Source organism: Rutilus rutilus (assembly GCF_951802725.1).
Source record: "Rutilus rutilus genome assembly, chromosome: 2".
NCBI classification, from domain to species: Eukaryota; Metazoa; Chordata; class Actinopteri; order Cypriniformes; family Leuciscidae; genus Rutilus; species Rutilus rutilus.
The window spans coordinates 17050840-17068699 of NC_140210.1; the positions used below are offsets into that span (position 1 = coordinate 17050840).

Here is a 17860-nt window from a genome sequence, read left to right on the forward strand (position 1 = left end):
TTGAGACACACACATTCAATGTGCTATTGATTAGTTATGGTACTTTGGAATGTAAAACAAATAAACAAACAAAAAACATATCTTACTTATTTGCTCCCAGGCTCATGGTGTGTGGAGAGAGACTGGGGTAGGCTACATGACCCATTGGTTTCCTCCCCCTAAATTGTCCACACACACTGCACTTGCTGCCGCTTCCAGCTTCTGTCATCCTTTACCAAAGATCTCTGCATTGACTGCCATTGTTCGTAATGTGGTGCAGTAGAACAGCGCTCGGGAGACTGCAGAAGATCGCCCCGTGTGCCGTCACCGGATTTCATCGCGCGATGTCCACGTTACCCAAAGTTTATGTGACGCGCAAGGTGCCGCCGGACGGACTGGACATTCTCCGCAAATCCGGACAGTAGGTTGAAGCAGTCAGTCACCACACATATAAAATCTGTTTTTAACTCCAGTTATCGTTTGCGTAAAATCTGGCCCCAAAGTTGATAAATAATACAATATTTTAAATCGCCTATTGATTGAGCAAACCAACGTCAAAAATTTTTTTTTGACTAGTTAAAATGGGTAGCCTAACACAACACTACATTAGTGAAGCTAACAATTAACAATAGCCTTTATTAATAATTATTAACAATACAGCATTTATTAATCTTAATGTTAGATTCAACCTTTACTAATACATTTCAGTTTAGATCAATTTGAACCTATTTGAACTTTTAATTAACATTCACAAAGGTTAATATGGTATGAATTGCTCATTGCTGTTATGTTCCTTCATGCATTGACAAATATCAAATTAGACCTTATTGTAACGTGTTACCAATAGCTATCAAAAAATAAAGGTGCTGGTGCAGGTTACACTTTAACATTGTCTTTCGTGGTTCGAATTCTCTTCACAAGCACCGCTCTGTTTCAAGTTGGTCCAACAGAAATCGACTTGTTTTGATAATGACTTTTGTGTGAGCTTTGTATCGCTAACCTATTAACCATAGAAAATGGAACTTTTTGCCCACGAAATCTCAACTTCAGTGTTTTTGAGTGGCCTTTTTGAGAGGATCTTTGGCCCCAACATCAAGGTGCTTTTCACACCCATTCACGTATTCGGAGTTACTGAAAAACTAGTGATCATCTTGAATAAAAAGTTGTACCCTAATAATTTCATTCATAATATGTATAGAAGGCCTATACATGGACACAGCCAAGTTTAGCCTGCAGTAATAAGGTACGTATTTTCCAAACCAAAGGCTTGTTTAACATGTGCCAACTGGAACCTCTGCTCAGTTGAAGATAACCGAGGGAGAAAAAGTTAATGAAAAACTTTTTTGGACCGACTGGCTGAGCATTCTCATTCTGAACATTAGTCATCTGGGTCTCATTTCTATACAGATTTTAAACCGATAAATCAAGAAATCAAAAATCAAGAGTCAAGAAACCAAAAAAAGTCATTTCAGTCTGTTTAACTTTGATTTGAGAATTTGTGGGCAGCTACAATGATGTTTCCAGTTTTTATCACTTTATGGAGATTTAATCGAGCCAAATATGCAAATCATTGAACTGCTCTCTTCTTACTTTCTCACTGATCATAACCTTCTACCCACACAATGTAGAGTGCAGTTTGAGATGTGGGACTCTGATGACCCTGTGCCCCGAGTGGAGCTGCTGAAAAAGGTCAAAGGTTGCGACGGAATACTGTGTGTGCTCACAGAGAAGATTGACGCACAGCTATTGGACGCTGCAGGTTAGCTTGCAATGCATGATCATTAGGTTGAGACAAAAGCAGACAAATTCAGTGACGTGTGTGTGTGTCTCAATAATGCAGGCCCAAATCTAAAAGTCCTCAGCACCATGTCAGTGGGCTTTGATCATCTTTCTCTGGATGAACTCAAGAAAAGGTCAGTTGCGCAGGTCAAATTTAGAGATGAATTTCTTGAAGCGTGCATTGTTTACGTGGGCTTGTGTGTTTCCAGGGGAATCCGTGTGGGATACACTCCTGAGGTACTGACTGACGCTGTGGCTGAACTGACTGTTGCCCTGTTACTCGCTACATCCAGAAGACTCATTGAGGCCACACATGAGGCTAAAACGTACTAAAACCAACAGCACTCACACATTTGCTTGTCAATCATGCACTGAACCGTATTGATTTATACTTGTGTTTAGGGGCGGCTGGGGAACTTGGAGAACTTTATGGCTGTGCGGTCATGAACTAGCAAACAGCACAGTTGGCATATTGGGACTTGGGAGGATTGGTAAGGAATAGGGTGGCCTAATGACTATATGCAATTTTCATTTATTAGTTGAGGGTGTTGGTTAAATTGAGGTTGTGTGGTGTGTATATGTGTGTATAGGTGTGGCTATCGCCGAGCGTCTGAAGCCGTTTAAGGTTAAGAAGTTCATCTACACAGATGTGGAGCCGAGACCTGAGCTCGCAAATATGATAGAGGCAGAATATGGTGGGAAGATCTCAGAACCTTCATGAGAGTTTGGGTTACTAGGTATCAAACAAATGAACTGTATGTGTGTGTGTGTGATCAGTCTCTTTAGATGAGCTGGCCAAGGAGTCTGATTTCCTGGCCATATGCTGTGCTCTGACTCCAGAGACTCATGGGATTTGCAATTGGAATCTCTTCTCCAAGATGAAGAAAAACGCCATCTTCATCAACACAAGCAGGTAATCCTAATACATCCTTTCTAGTGATGGGTCATTCATGGACGATCCATTCATTAAGACTTGGAAGTTCACGAAAGACTCGGAAGGTAAAGTAATTATTTATGTTCCCTGTAAATAATTTTTAAATGCATTCTAATGATTTTGTTATTCAGAATATGATCAAGATTGCATAGGTGGATGTGTTCAGGTTATTTGGCAGTTAAAAGTATAACATTTAAAGCCACTTCAATTAACGAAATGACTCGAATTAAGATTCGTTCATTTTGATGAACAAGATCGAACAAGAGAGTCAGTAAAATGACCCGAACTTCCCATCACTAATCCTTTCCAGTGTTATTTTCATATATTATTATTAGTAAGTTTTATTATTGAATTAGATTTTATTTTTCTATTTTCAGAATACCACTAAAAAGTGAGCATTTGCATGGCTTACTATACAATAGAGAAGAAAACACTATCACAACTTCCGTTTCATGCCGACTTTAAATTGAGCAAATGTGCAGGACATACAGTATGTGCATCTTTAATGCACCCTGTATGAAGACATACATCACTGTCACTTTTGGAATACTAGCCTAAAAAAATATCAAAATAATATATATATATAAATAAAAATTCATGTTTATAGAAATTTCAAGCATTCATTTCAAAATAACACCCATGGTTCTCAGCAACATATTGTCAACAAGGCCCTTGACTGCATGACTCTGTTGTTATTGTAAAGAGGGGGAGTGGTCAATCAGGAGGATCTGTATGAAGCCCTGTCCACCGGTCTGATTGCTGGAGCCGGCCTGGATGTGACCACACCTGAACCGCTGCCCACTCTACATCCTCTTTTCACACTCAAAAACTGTGGTAAGCATGCATGTATGTATTTTATTGAAGTATTGGATGCAGGTCTTCTCTGAAAGTATCCTGTTTATGTTTGTATTTGCAGTCATTCTTCCCCACATTGCCAGTGCTTCCTATACGACACGAAACTCCATGTCTGCTCTTGCTGCCAATAACCTGCTGGCCGGACTCAGAGGAGAACCCATGCCTAAAGAACTTATACTGTAGAACGAGACGCCATAGAACTAGTTAAGGGAATAGTTATTTTCGCAATGAAAATTACGTCTTTATTTACTCACCTTCCTGTTGTTCCACACCTGTATGCTGCCGTTTTTCCATGGCACGGAAAAAGAGAATTTGTGCAAAATCTTCACACAGCTCTTTTCTACACAAGAGTTCACAGTGACCACAGCTCCAAAAAAAGACAAATTAATTACTTTCATATTAAAGCCAAGAACCGATAAATGGCCTATATTAATATTCTATATTATTTTGTCTAAGTGAATTAAAAATAAAATAAATGTAATTATTTTAAATGCTTGAGTGAATTACAGTACAAAAAAAAAAAGCATATTCATTTTGAGATTTGCTGAAGACTAGGTTTAACTGTATTGAATATTAGTGTTGATCTATTGCGTTAAATGTAAAAAATTAAATAAATAAAAAAACATAGAAAATGAGCATCAAAATTAAATATAAACATATTTACCTATATATATATATACATACGTGTATGTGTGTGTATACACACATGTACAGTATGTCTATGTGTACATACACAATCTAAATCTTCACAGCTCTTTTCTATACTAGAATATATACATATATACATATATATATATATATATATATATATATACACACATATATATACTGTACATACACACACGTCATTTTGGGTGAACTATTCCTTTAAAAGAACAACAATGCTGGAGCATTTGTTTCCTAACATCAAAAGCCCAGTGTTTGTGAGTACACAGACAAGGTTCACAGTCTGAGATCAATGATCTACAAAGAGCAAACTCAGAAGGTCCATGCAAGTCTTTAAGTCCTTGAATATGTTGCAAGTTTAGACCTCTAAGTCTTCCCTCTTCAAACTGGACAAAAACAAACACATTAATAAAAAGAGGTCTAGCATTCGTCATGATTTTATTTACTTAATTCTTTCTTTTTTAAACAGTAGAAAAAAAGGAGTGCTCTAACAACTTGTGATTAATAGCCATTACACAAACTCACATAAATTCCTTCACTTTTGGCATCTCTAGATCTGAAGAAGAAAAAAAAAGAAAGAAAAAAAACACAAGGTAGTTGTTTTACTTCCATTGTGATTCAGTTAATTTAAAGAAACAGTCCTCTATGACTTCTGTAACAGTTAACACATGATATGTGGATACATTTAAGGTCATCTGCTTTGTGACAATTAATGTGTAAATTGAGTTTACTTTAAACAGGCTTTGAATTTCTGATATTCCAAGTATATTTTGTTGATTATACTAGAAATGTTGTAACAGAACTGTTTCATAAACACACGTTATAACCTTCATGTAAAAAAAAAAAAAAACACAATTTCAATAATCCAAAAAAATAAAGTACAATAATTTATAGACTTAAACGTCTCCATTTTGTTTTAGATTAATGTGCAGTCTTCGATAAGGGGTTAGGTTATGATTTTCCATATTCAGAACTTTTGAGTTCATCCAATCAAACAAGATTTCATATAGGTGCAATATTTACCATGAAAGCAAAGGCATCACTATAGTCAAATAACAGATGGCATAAATAAAATGCAACAAATCTACAGTAAGATAGCTTATTTACAGGTTGGAATGTGTTTATAAAAGCAGCTTTTAAATCTTAACGGTTATACTTAGTTTGAGTATTTAAGGACTCCTCTCAGTACAGTATCAAACACATGACAGAAGACAACAATTCGCACAAAATACTAAGACATATAATATTAACTCTAACAGTACCCATAAACAACCACTAATACAATGACTGAACATCTATTTTCATTTACAGCAAATTACGGATCATTTTTGAAATTCTATATGATTACTTACTCCACAAACCATAAAACATTAAAGCCTTAAAAGACTGAAGGTGCAATTTTTACATAAAAGTTGTATTTTCTTTCACTAACATTCTCTCTTCTGCACTGGAAGGTCAAAAGAGGCACTTGAATGTATTAAAGGGGTGATGAACTGAGAAATCAAATTTTGCTTGAGCTTTTGACATACAAGAGGTCATCATACAATAAGAATATCCTGTAAGTTTCAGAACTGAAAACTTCCTTGTTAGTCCATTAAAAGCTTTTATTGACACCAGGCACAGCGAACGACAGACTATGACGTCAAAGGGCATCAAACACCGCCTCCGCAGAAGAAGATCAACGCCTATTTCGACACTGCCTGTTTAGCCCCGCCCACCGATTCACGCATTACATGAAACTCATTATAATACGCAAAACTGTTATCCAATCATAGCAGTGGGCGTTTACTTCCGAGTCTTCAATGCGTCGCGCCCATAAAAACCGAGTGTTTCAGGAGCTAGGCTCAAAACCAGGTGAGAAAATAGCCTATTACTTATTCGTTTTGATGTTTTTGAATGCAAAAACCAAGCGAACGTCATAAGTTGACCTCAGACAACAATATAAAACAATGTAAAAATGCCAGTTCATGACCCCTTTAATATCCTTTTCTAAAGTGACACCCTTGACTAATAGCTACCACTTGATTGTGCTCAAATTCTTCAATAAGAATTTAATCACCAAGCATGTGCTTGAGCGAATATGGAAAGTGTGTACCCATAAACATTGTAGTCTACTATTCTCTCAGTACTGATAGCAGTTTGAGCCACAGAGGCATCAATGTAAGCTTTACCAGAAGCAAAACAGGCTGAAAGTCCATCTATGCAATACACAGCCTTTTATCAATATAAGAACATCCAAATACAACAGAAAAAGGCACAAATACACAGTGCTAGAAGTCAAAACGTTTCTACGCATAATGACTGTGGTCCATAGAAAACACCAGATAGTGTTTAATCATTATGTGTTAGTATTAGTTAGGTTTTAATTAGTTTAGGGAGATCTGGGCAACAAGGATCTCAATCAATTTAGCTTTATTTCCACCTATGGTGATCCTTACTTAAAGAGCTTTACTTCTTACAGCCTACTTGTTGTTGCCTTATAATAGAAGGCATTTTATTTGACCCTTTAACAGTAAAAGTGTACCAGTAGTGTTTCTGGTAGGCTACACATCTCATAAACCATGTGCTACATATTAGCTGTGTTCCAAAATCTAGCAAACTTACAACCTAGACAGCATTGTAAGGCTTTAAAGGCAGTTTCTCAGTGTGAAGGCTGATGATTTTGGCCAAATTCTAAAGCCGAATCGCATGTATCCCACACAACGAAGGCAATACCAGAATGCATTGCACCAAGCTCACTGGGGGAGAAAATGCATCCAAAATGGTGCATGATTATAAATATACTTAAAGTACTTTTTACATTTAAACATCAAACCAAGATGATGCACTCTACTATGAATGGGAGAAAGTGCAATGCAAATTATGATGGAAGTCCCAGCCAATCAGCATTTGGTTAAGTCATCGCATCACTGCAACTGCTGTTAGAAGCAGTCAGACACGCTTAGGACAGCACATGTGCACTGGTTGGACCAACCTGACATTTTTTTTGAAACTTTTTTTTAGCACCATTCAAGCATAAGATAAAAAATTTGGACAGCTCATAAGAGATTTGAATTATGTTATTTAAATGTGAGAGGGTCAAGCAGTTTTGAGGTTCCAGGATTTCTTCATTCAAGTAGACAGAACTTGGTCTTGGATACCCAAAATAGCTGCCAAATACAGCCACCGAGTGAAATTACTTTCTTTAAAAGGGACTTAACGTCAAACCCCCATGGAATCAACTGTAAGCTATATAGAGCCCCTGATGGGGAAATTGAAATGGAAGGAGAAATTATATTTCAGTGCTTTTGCGTTAGCCCATACAAAAAGTCTTCAGTTCTAAAACTGCATTCTCTTGCAAAAAAAAGTTTCTGTTCGTCCGAGAAACTTTGCGTTAGTGGACACAAAAGCATTGAAATGTAAGTTTGCAAGCAAATGGAAAGTTTCGTTTGGGAAATGAATGGGAATGAAAAACTTTTGCAAGAAAATCCAAACGTTTTACAAGAAAATGAGTTTCATGAGCAGTGAAATATTTTTCCCTCCTATCTCAATTTTTTTCCCGTCACCATGTCCTTTACTGCATTACATTATACGAAGCCCCTAAGGTAGAGATGGGCAACTCCGGACCAGAGTTTAGCTCCTTCATCCCAATCAAACATACCTTAAAAAAAAAAATCTAACCAAAGTCTTCAGGATTACTAAAAAATGACTGCTCATCTCTACCTTAGGAGCTCCGTAATGTTAAGCATTATGTGTGGCGAACAAAGCAACTGCCTATGTTCCCGATGTGAGCTTCCATTTCAGTTAGGATACTGCCTTACTGCCAGGCAGCTCGCTAGGTTTTGGAACAGAGCTTAAGCAGCGGTTCTCATCTTTTTACCAATTTTCAACCTATTAATGCTGATATGTACTTCTAAAGTAATAAAATAAAGTCAAAAATATGATGAAGTTTAATGTTTATTTTAAGTATCTTTAACATTTAAGTCAAGATTATGTTAATGTAACTCAATTTAAAAAAATAAAGACTTTGGGTTCCCCGGAAGTTTGCGAATTCACCTAGTGGGCCCCGGCTCCCTGGTTGAGAACCACTGGCCTAAAGATACACTGAAGCAAAAATACCTCAACAAGACAGCTGACAATACAACACTAACTTCCATAGAGGGACTGAAACTCAAAAAGCTTTTGATCATCATGATCCAGGATTCAGCTACAAAGGTTCTGTCTGACATCTGCTTGCAGTGCTTGAAGCAGACCTCTCCATCACCATTCTTTTAAAAACAGATCACAGTGAAACCTAAAGGGATAGTACACACAAAAAAAATGAACTAAACCTGTATGACTTACTTTCTTCTGCCGAACACAAAAGTTGAGATTTTTGAAGAACGATTCAACTGTATTTGTGCATAAAATTAAAATTAATACACCATACTGACGTTTATTGTATGGAGCAAAAAGAAAAACTCATACAAACTACCGTTAAAAAATAAATAAAAAAATAATCTGTGTTCTGCAGAAGAAAGAAAGTCAGGTCAGAAACAAGATTTTGGGGTGAGCTATCCATTTAATTTGTACCATCAATGGCATGTTAATTGAAAGCATGTTAAGAACATACAACAGTGTTGAAAAACACTATTTTTTTTAAAAAGCTACTAAAGCTACTATAATGGTGGATGTGAGATTATGGTGTACAGGTCTGCCCATACAGTAGAGAAACTGACTGGTGGCCGGTCATCCTTGCATGGCGTCTTTGGAGTGCGTGTGAATGTGATGAATTAGAGCAGGGCATTAGACATTTCACTGCTCTGCCATCGTAAGCAGGTTGTTTTCGAGTGCTTGTACAAGTGACTGGACTGACTAAAGCGTTTGCCGCATTTCAGACAGGCATACGGGCGCTCTCCCGTATGAACTCTGATGTGTTTCTTGCAGTCCGTCAGAGTGAGGAACGTCTTACAGCAGATCTTGCAGGCATACTTCCTGGCGCCTTCCACCACCAGCACGTTGTGCTCGGAAAGCGCCTTTTTACACTTTGACAGAACATCTGCAGAGGCTCTTGTCAACTGGGGTAGCGGGTTCAAGTTGGAGCTGCCACCATTTTGACCTACATTGACAGATCCCTCAAAGTTTACTCCATTGAGAAGCATTGAGGAGGAAGAGGACGAGGAAGCAACGTCAAGTTGCTGAGGGCCATCCGTAAGCGTTAAAGCCCCTCCTGGCTGAACTTTGGGAGCGATGCGCCGGTATGAGTGGCACCCTGCAGCGCCACCCCTGGATGAACGAGGGAAGGTCTGTAATCCCAAAATGTTGCGCTGGAACTCGAGGGCAAGCTGGTCCACAGATCCACCACGGGACGCTGTTAATGAAGTGGATGATGCCATTCCATCATGCAGTGGCCGCAGAAAGAGGGACTCTGGCTGCAAGTCAGAGCAGACCTGAGCCTCGCCTGGAAGATGCAGAGAGGAGGATGCAGTGTTGATGGAATCAGTAGGGAGGAAGTAGCGAGCAGAATCGTGGTCTGCTTGAAACTCTCCGGTTGTAGTGTTGGGAACATTGTCAACACTATGGGTAAGGTTAGATGATGACAATCTGCCAGCAAAGGTCTTTGTGCTGAGGAAACTGGAGATATGCAATCCGGAGGAGGACTCCAGAGCTTCACTGCAGGTGAGCTCTTCTCTTCTTCCTCTGTCTTCTCCTGCTCCTAATCCCTTGTTTCCTTTAATCAGTAGCTCAGAGCTGGGCTGGGGATCGGAGAAGCTGCGCTCACTGCCCTCCGGACTCAGCTCCAGCTTTTCTCCAACTGGCTCCACCTGAGGAAACATCACATTCTTACCAAGTACTAACTACTTACTAATACTAAATATTTACAAAGTAAGTACTAGTACTTACAACATATTTACAAAGTCCATCTTGGTAACACCCCCTGGCAACTATTTTTGTATGTAGGCAATATGCATAGAAGCTCACATCTACTTAAATGCCTATAAACTGTCAATAGCAATAATTGTTTTTCAATAATATATTTTGAAGCAGGAATAAAATGGAACAAGTGATTCATTTTACTTCTTTTGTTCACGAAAAATCTTACAACAAATGTTTTGTAAATTTAATCAAATTTAATCAAAAATAGTCAAAAACAATAATATTGTAAAATGTTATTATTATTAACCGTTTTCTATTTTAATACATTTTAAAATGTAATTTATTTTTGTGATGGCATTGGCAAAGCTGAATTTTCAGGTCGAGTCTTTAATGTGACATGTTCCTTCATAAATCATTCTAATATGCAGATTTTCTGCTCAAGAAACATTTATTTTTATCAATGCTGAAAACAGTAGTGCTGGTTATTTTTTGTTGGAACTTTGTCTTTACTGTGACTTTTGATCAATTGAATGTGTGCTTACTAAATAAAGGTATTCAACTCTTTCAAAAAAAAAAAAAAAAACGCACTGACCTTAAACTTTTGAATGGAAGTATAAAAATTTTTTCAGGAACAATATATGAAAAACAAAACAAGTGACAGCATTTCCTTTTTGAAAATGGTTATAAATCTACAATGAATATTACTTTTCTCAAATGACAAGGCATGCAGTTAGCCTGACGTCATCATACTCAAATTCTGGTCAGAATATGAGTCTGATACTGCTCCATTGAGCTGTGATTAAGGGGCGTGTTTCAACCTAACCAGGAAAGAAAATGCCTCTGTACTCAATTGGACAAACCAACAACCAATCAGAGCAACGGAGTAAGTGAATGATGATGTTCTTCATTAAATTTTCCGATCGACAAATGCCTGGATCGCAATTCTCTGTTCCTCTTTTAAAATTAATGCGCTCTCGATATCTTCTATAACAGACGCGATGGCGGAATCTACACATCTCAATTGTACAGCGGAAGTCATCTTTGTTGTAAACGAATTCAACCCAAGCGTTCTTTGGTGACGTAGATGATTACGTTACTGTTGATCATCTGTCCATCATCGTATAAAGCCCGCCCTGACAATTTGATTGGTCCAAACAGCTCTGGTTCGAGCATAGTTGCTCCACGACGGATCAAGTCCAGACCGAACTTCCCGACCTCAAATGTTGTGGGCGGGGCTAAGATCGGCTGGCATACAGGTTGGCATGCAGTTTGATTCATGGGGAAATTCAGGAATCAAAATACTAACTTAGCTGGGACAATTTGGAAAAACTCACAAATCATGTGTGCCTAAAATCCAGTAACAAAATATGTTACATTCGCACTAGCTTAATATCAAAAGCAATTACCTGGTCACTCCCTTCAGCCTGAGAGGTAACATCGCTAGTCTCATCAACAGCCTCGGGAGAACTCATTGGCTCACTCTTCACTACGACTTGCATGTGCTGCTGCTCCTCTTCTTCCTCACCTCCATTCTTTATCTTTATCCCCTCGCTATGGTGATGGCTCGCATCAGGGTACTCCTCTTTACGCGGCAGCAGCAACGTTTTTTCCGGTCCTGCTCCCCTGCCTCCATCTGACTGGCTGGGAAGTTGCATGTCTTCATGGTTCAGTCCCCTTCTGTACTCATCTTGCTCTAGTAAACCTCCACCATCCCCAGGAATGATCCCAGCGACGACCTCATCCACCATCTTACTGTGGGAATCTGGAGACAGAAGCTCCTCTCCACCCTCCGATACCCCCACCTGTGAGGAGATGCGCGGCCTCCCCCGCTCAGGAGCGGTCAGGGTCATGGGCTGTTTGCGCTTCAGGAAACGGCGTGTCGGGTGAGAACCATGCTGATCCACCAACCCGCTACCGCACCCTGATCCCGTTCTCCTCCCGGTCCCTGTTCCCCCATCTTCAGCCCCACTCAGGGCAGAACTGACCAAGCTCAAGCCGAGCTGTTGCAGCAGAAATGAGCGCTGGAGATGCGAGTTTGCAGCCGCTGCTGCTTGTTGCTGCTCAGCGTGATGCTGCCCACCACGGTCTGCCGGAGGAGACATGGGCAGTGTGCGAGTCGTAAGGTAGTGTTTACAGGCTTTCACCACAGCGTTTAGATGCAGATGAGAAGCAGCCAACAGGACATCCATAACGTTACTCTCTCCTAGCATCAGCGTGGATGTGTACATCATGTCCATGAGAGCAGCAAATGCTTCAGCTGTCACCACCTCGGAGTCCAGGTGGATCATCCTCGTGCTGGCGTCTCCCTCGGCAGCAGTAAACAGGGCTCTGAAATGCGTACTGCAGGCGGAAAGCACGGCGCGGTGGGCCTTGAAATGACGGCTGCCTACCATGATCACACAGTCACACAGCTGTCCATGCAGCCGCTGGTAGTTCAACTGCTGGAAGATCTGCTCAAAGTGCCCTGGGAAATCCATGACCTGAAAACAAATAAGGAAGAGGAACGTTAAGATGAGGAACTATTTAATGCTCAAACAATACAGACTAGGGATGTGACGGTGAGGACATTTTCCCACAGGTTAACTGACGTGTGAAAACACTGGTTACACCGGTATCACCAGGAGGGAGGGGGGAAGTTGGAGATTTTCCCTCTTTTCCACCTCACTTTTAAATCGCTTATGAACGCCTGTGTGCCTGTGCACATTTTACTGCCGCCATTGTCTTGTCAGGAAGCTCGCCTCACTCTCGTCATGTGATTAAATGAAATCTGACTACTGTTGATCTGAATTGAGCAGATGTGTTCAGTTTTTAATGGTGTCTGATCTCTAACTGAGCTAAATTATTTTTATTACTATAGTATAAATATCAAAATGATGATTTGCCGCAGTGGGCAACTGATGTTATCAGTGTGCAGCTAAACACAGTTTAACACCGGCAACACCGATTATCGCAGCAAGCCTAATACAGACTACACTGTAAATACATTTTTACAGTAATACAGTACATTTTTGAAATTGTAAATAAAACAGGACTATAGTAGTGCTTCACAAGAAAGTGCTATTTTAGAATTTGTGTCAAAACTTCACGTTTAATTCAATGTGTTACTTGCCATTTCTTTTTCATTATTTGTGAAATATTACTAGCAATGATGAAAATTGTTTCTACACTTCAATTTTTCTGTGTAGATGTACTCCATCATACAGAATCAAACTTTAAAGGGTTTGTGGACTAAAGTGCTAACACAAATAGTGAGTAGAAAAAAGAAAAGAAAACCATTAACATGGAATCCTTTTGATTTGGTTTATTCATATTGGTTTATTATTGGTTTTCTACAGACATTTCTACAGATAATATAAAATGAAAATGATAATTGTTAATACGCAAGGAAACAGATACTTCAAAATAATATTAAATAAAGAATTAAATTATAATCAATATAGCCTAGTAAAAACCGACATTAGACAATAAATAAAATAATCGTATATTTTATACATGCAACAAACAAACACCAACTCATTTCCTGTCCTGTGGTAGCAAACACACTAAATCTGATCAAACCACATCATACAGTGAATAGCAAATGACTCAAAACAACCAATGGTTTACTGCAACATTTAGTTTAACTAACCACACTCCTTTATTCTCCTAAAATAAATTACAGAAACGTCTGTCTGTCTGTGTGTCTGTCTGTGTGTCTGTCTGTCTGTGTGTCTGTCTGTCTGTCTGTCTGTCTGTGTGTCTGTGTGTCTGTCTGTGTGTCTGTCTGTCTGTCTGTTAACCGCATATCTCTCGAACCGTTAGTCCGATGGATTTCAAATTTGACAGGTGTCTTGCCACGGGCATGAGTAAGTGCAGTGCCAAGTTTGATGTTGTTTGGATGAGAAATGCAAAAGATATCGTTAAATATATCATTTTTATAAGGTTGTGGTTTAAAAATAAACATTCTGACATTAGAGGGTTGTATCGGTCAAAGAAGCCCCAAGAAGGTTGTGGTTTAAAAATAAACATTCTGACATTAGAGGGTTGTATCGGTCAAAGAAGCCCCAAGAAGGTTGTGGTTTAAAAATAAACATTCTGACATAAACACTCAGTCAGCTACACTGTTTACTTATGAATATTATAGTTTGGTTCCAGAACGTGATAACTCCATTTTGATTAATTTGAGTAAAAATGTGTTTTCTTTACCAAGAAAGTAGCAAGATGAAAACCACTATTTTCTGTTTCAAACTTTCACATGGCATCTTTAACAAATTCAAATCTTTTTTTCCCCAAAAATGCAATAATTTCCCCCAAAAAATGCAATAAATTCATGACACTTTTTTTTTCTTCCAAAATGCAATTAATCCATTGAATCAATATAAAAGTTATTTTTTATCATATTGAAACTGTTGGAATCAGCCATCGCTAAGAAATATCTTCTGAACTTTTTTGACGGCAATCAGCTCACAAAAACTGATTTTGCACGGGCACTTTGCACTGCTCCCTGAATCGACGCGCTTATTCATTTGTGGATGTTAAGTGAATCTGTAAGTCAGCTATGCTGTTTACTTCTGAATATTATATTTCATTCAGGTGCGCTTAACGTTATCGCTACTGTGTAATAGTAGCCTATGCTGTTCACCAACTAAACATATCCTATTCAATGCGTTCACAGTCTCTTTCACGGGCATCATTTGTAGTAGCCTATTCACAAACTGTTTGCTCAAGCATAGCGTTTTCTCAGAGTTCACTTTGTGCTTTCTACCATGCACAAATAAAATTGTCACTGAACTTTTGCTGTGTAATTGTAACAATGAGCACTCAAACACACCAAACCAACAATTACTAAAAACACACACAAAAACTGATTTTTCACGGGTATTTTGCACTAGTTCTCCTAAAAAGGAGAAGAGAAAAAACACAACCATTACAGTCTGGATTAGTGTCCTACAGTAAATGATAACGAGTTCTAAATTGACTGAAATGAAAATTGAAAGGTATGTGGATGGTGTATAACAGACATGTTTGATTATGTAAAAGTGTCTGATGCAGATAAAGCAATCAATTGATTTAACAATTTGTTACAACTACTAATTAAGTGAGACTGTCTAACCCAGGGTTTCTCAAACTCGGTCCAACTGCTAAACTGTGCAGGACAGTGGCCCTCCAGGACCGAGTTTGAGAAACCCTGGTCTAACCTGACTGCATGTGCTTTTTGGTTATTAATTGTAAACAAACAATGAACAATGTCAATCTACATTAAACCCATCACACATTATAATGGGACCACCTTATTAATCACATTAACAATCAACGTAAGACTCTTTCAGAATCTGTCTGCTATCTTGTACGTTATAATTTCGACGTTTTAAAACTGGTAGTTGCCAACACCGTTATGGTACTAGTAACAATAACTGTACAGCGGAAGCTATGATTGGTAACCATGGTAAATCCTGTAAGTTATCTGCTCATCGTTGACCATCATCAGTAGTTTCCGTTAAACTAAATCAGAGAAGAGCCAAATCATTTGCGTCAGAACTCTAGTCTGATGCAAAAATGTAATTTACATCCTTTTTAAACATAAAGTCAGGTTAACACAAGAAATCCGCATGTAACGTTACTGCAAAATAAGACAAAGAACGACTTTTATGTCAAGATTGACTGGGTGTCCTATAAACCGGAAAAAAACAGGGGGAAAAAGGACACCGATTCAGATGCGATCAAATTGATAGCAGCTGATTGTTTAAAATGGTGCAATTAATAAATGAAGCTAACGTTAGTTATGTTGGAGGATAGATGCTACTCTGTTAGCTGCTAGCTCAGTTACCTCACATAGTACTGAAAAACACACTTACTTTTCACGTCTATCTCATGCGTTTTCAGAAAGTCCTGGTTTGTCCTCTGTTACCATCCAAAAACACATGCAAAAACTGCCCATGATAGTAAGGGGAGGCATTTGCCTATGGGGTTAGACATCATAAAGACAGGTCAGGGGAGACCGCATCAGCTGCCCAGGCGCGTCTTCATATATGGGAATGAGAACACGAAATCTCATTGCGCCACCATCTGTACTGGAGAGTGTCTGGAGTTTATCTGTATCTGTACCATCTGTACTGGAGAGTGTCTGGAGTTTATCTGTATCTGTACCATCTGTACTGGAGAGTGTCTGGAGTTTATCTGTATCTGTACCATCTGTACTGGAGAGTGTATGAGTAGCGCGCGCGTGAATTTTGAAAGAGATAGTTTACCAAATATGAAAATTCTGTCACCATTTACTCACCCTCATGCAGTTTCATACCTGTATGACTTTCTGCCTTCTGCAAGAAGATATTTTGAAGAATGTTGGTAACCAGTTTTGGTTACCACTGACTGACTTATATGTGGTAATGGGAGATATCCCCCATTTGGCATGTTTAGTGGTTAAATTTTAATTAGTCACGTGTTAAAAAATTAACGTTATATACTTTTTAAATATTTGTTATCCCTATTATTATTTATGGGCCTAACAGTAAATTCATTATAATCAACATCTGCAAGTGTACACTTTGAAGAGTAAAAATGACATAGATGGTTACCTAATTCAACTTTATTAAAACTGCATATGGTAATCAAATTGCACTTCCAAAAATCATACATTTGTGAGAAAACAAAACAGGGAGTGGATTAACGTTAACTAGCATGAGCAGACATGAGAAAATTTAGCAAAGGAAAGGAAAGGAACAAATAAACAGTTGTGCGAGCAAAAAAAGGAAAAAGCATTAACGTGCAACAAGTAACGTTAGGCTACGCGCTGAAATCAATTACTCATCATTAAAGTCATTTTGGCTTCATACTTTTGGCATAAAGTTATTCAATATTTGTCATACCTGACCAGAAGTTGTAGGTTGTGTTTTAATAATTACGTATCTTATTTAGCTGAGGTAAATTAAACTCAATTCTCACGTATGAATTTGGGCCCTACCCAGCAAACACAGAACGTTGGCGCAACGTACCCAACCTTCTAACAACGTTTTAACAACATGGCCAAAAGGTTGCTATAACTACGTTGTGTGGTGAAGGTTGTTACAGCGTTGTCACAATGTTGACATTGAACTACCGTTCAGGGCCATTGCTTAAGGTGCTAGGGTGTCTGGACAACCCACTGGACTACATAATGTACTCGTCACTGCCCTGAAGCGGGAAAATCAGCACTTTAAATTCCAACCACCTGTTGGGCTCACTGTGTTGTCTCGTTCTTCATCGAGCAAGGATACGTGAGTATTGCGTTTAATTTAGCCTACCTCAAACACAACTTACAACTTTAATTTCTGATGTGATTAATGTAGCCTCGCTTGTACTGTTTAGTTTTTCATTTGATTTTTTCCGCTATCTCATTCGTTTCTTTGCTCCTCTATCGTCCGGCTTTCGGCTACTGTCTACCATACAGACCCGGTTTTGTTCATTTAATGTTCTGATCTGCTTTTAGCTTTTTATGTTTTATTTATTATACTTAAAATAAATTTGTATATTCGTTTTTTTTCACAAATGTGTTACTTTTGGAATTGGAAGTGCAATTTGATTACCATATGCAGTTTTAATAAAGTTGAATTAACGAAACCTTCTGTAATTTTTACTCTTCAAAGTGTTGATATCCCCATTAAATAATAATATAGATAAACAATAAACGATAAAAAGTATATAATTCTCTAACAAAATGCTAAATGGGGGTATATCCCATATAAAAATATTGTCAGAACGTCGTCTCTCAGTTGCTGAATTTTTTACAGTCTATGGCTGAATGTCGCGCAACAACGTTGCTACAGCCCTGTCGCGTCTTACAATTCTACGTTGTTA

General features: G+C 38.5%; 2 protein-coding genes across 3 annotated transcripts; one reads left to right on the top strand and one right to left on the bottom strand.

Annotated features, from left to right (window-relative positions):
* The first annotated feature begins 118 nt into the window (after positions 1 to 118).
* On the top strand, positions 119 to 4101 carry grhprb (glyoxylate reductase/hydroxypyruvate reductase b). Of its 2 annotated transcripts, XM_084403008.1 has the most exons (9): positions 119 to 400; positions 1608 to 1738; positions 1820 to 1892; positions 1968 to 2084; positions 2161 to 2249; positions 2349 to 2453; positions 2536 to 2671; positions 3396 to 3526; positions 3609 to 4101. In XM_084403008.1, exons 1-9 carry the CDS (start codon positions 249 to 251, stop codon positions 3728 to 3730), a joined length of 1056 nt encoding a protein of 351 aa, XP_084259134.1. In that variant the 5' UTR covers positions 119 to 248; the 3' UTR covers positions 3731 to 4101. The 2 variants fall into 2 exon arrangements, with proteins under 2 accessions (XP_084259134.1, XP_084259133.1); XM_084403007.1 differs by having other exon boundaries at positions 148 to 400; positions 1820 to 2084.
* A 4636-nt stretch (positions 4102 to 8737) lies between these two features.
* zbtb5 (zinc finger and BTB domain containing 5) lies at positions 8738 to 16091 on the bottom strand. The gene is made up of 3 exons (XM_084403006.1): positions 15883 to 16091; positions 11455 to 12528; positions 8738 to 9996 (listed from the first exon to the last, which is right to left on the bottom strand). The coding sequence occupies exons 2-3, from the start codon at positions 12523 to 12525 to the stop codon at positions 8965 to 8967; spliced, it is 2103 nt and encodes a 700-aa protein (XP_084259132.1). The 5' UTR covers positions 12526 to 12528; positions 15883 to 16091; the 3' UTR covers positions 8738 to 8964.
* Between the last annotated feature and the right edge of the window lie 1769 nt (positions 16092 to 17860).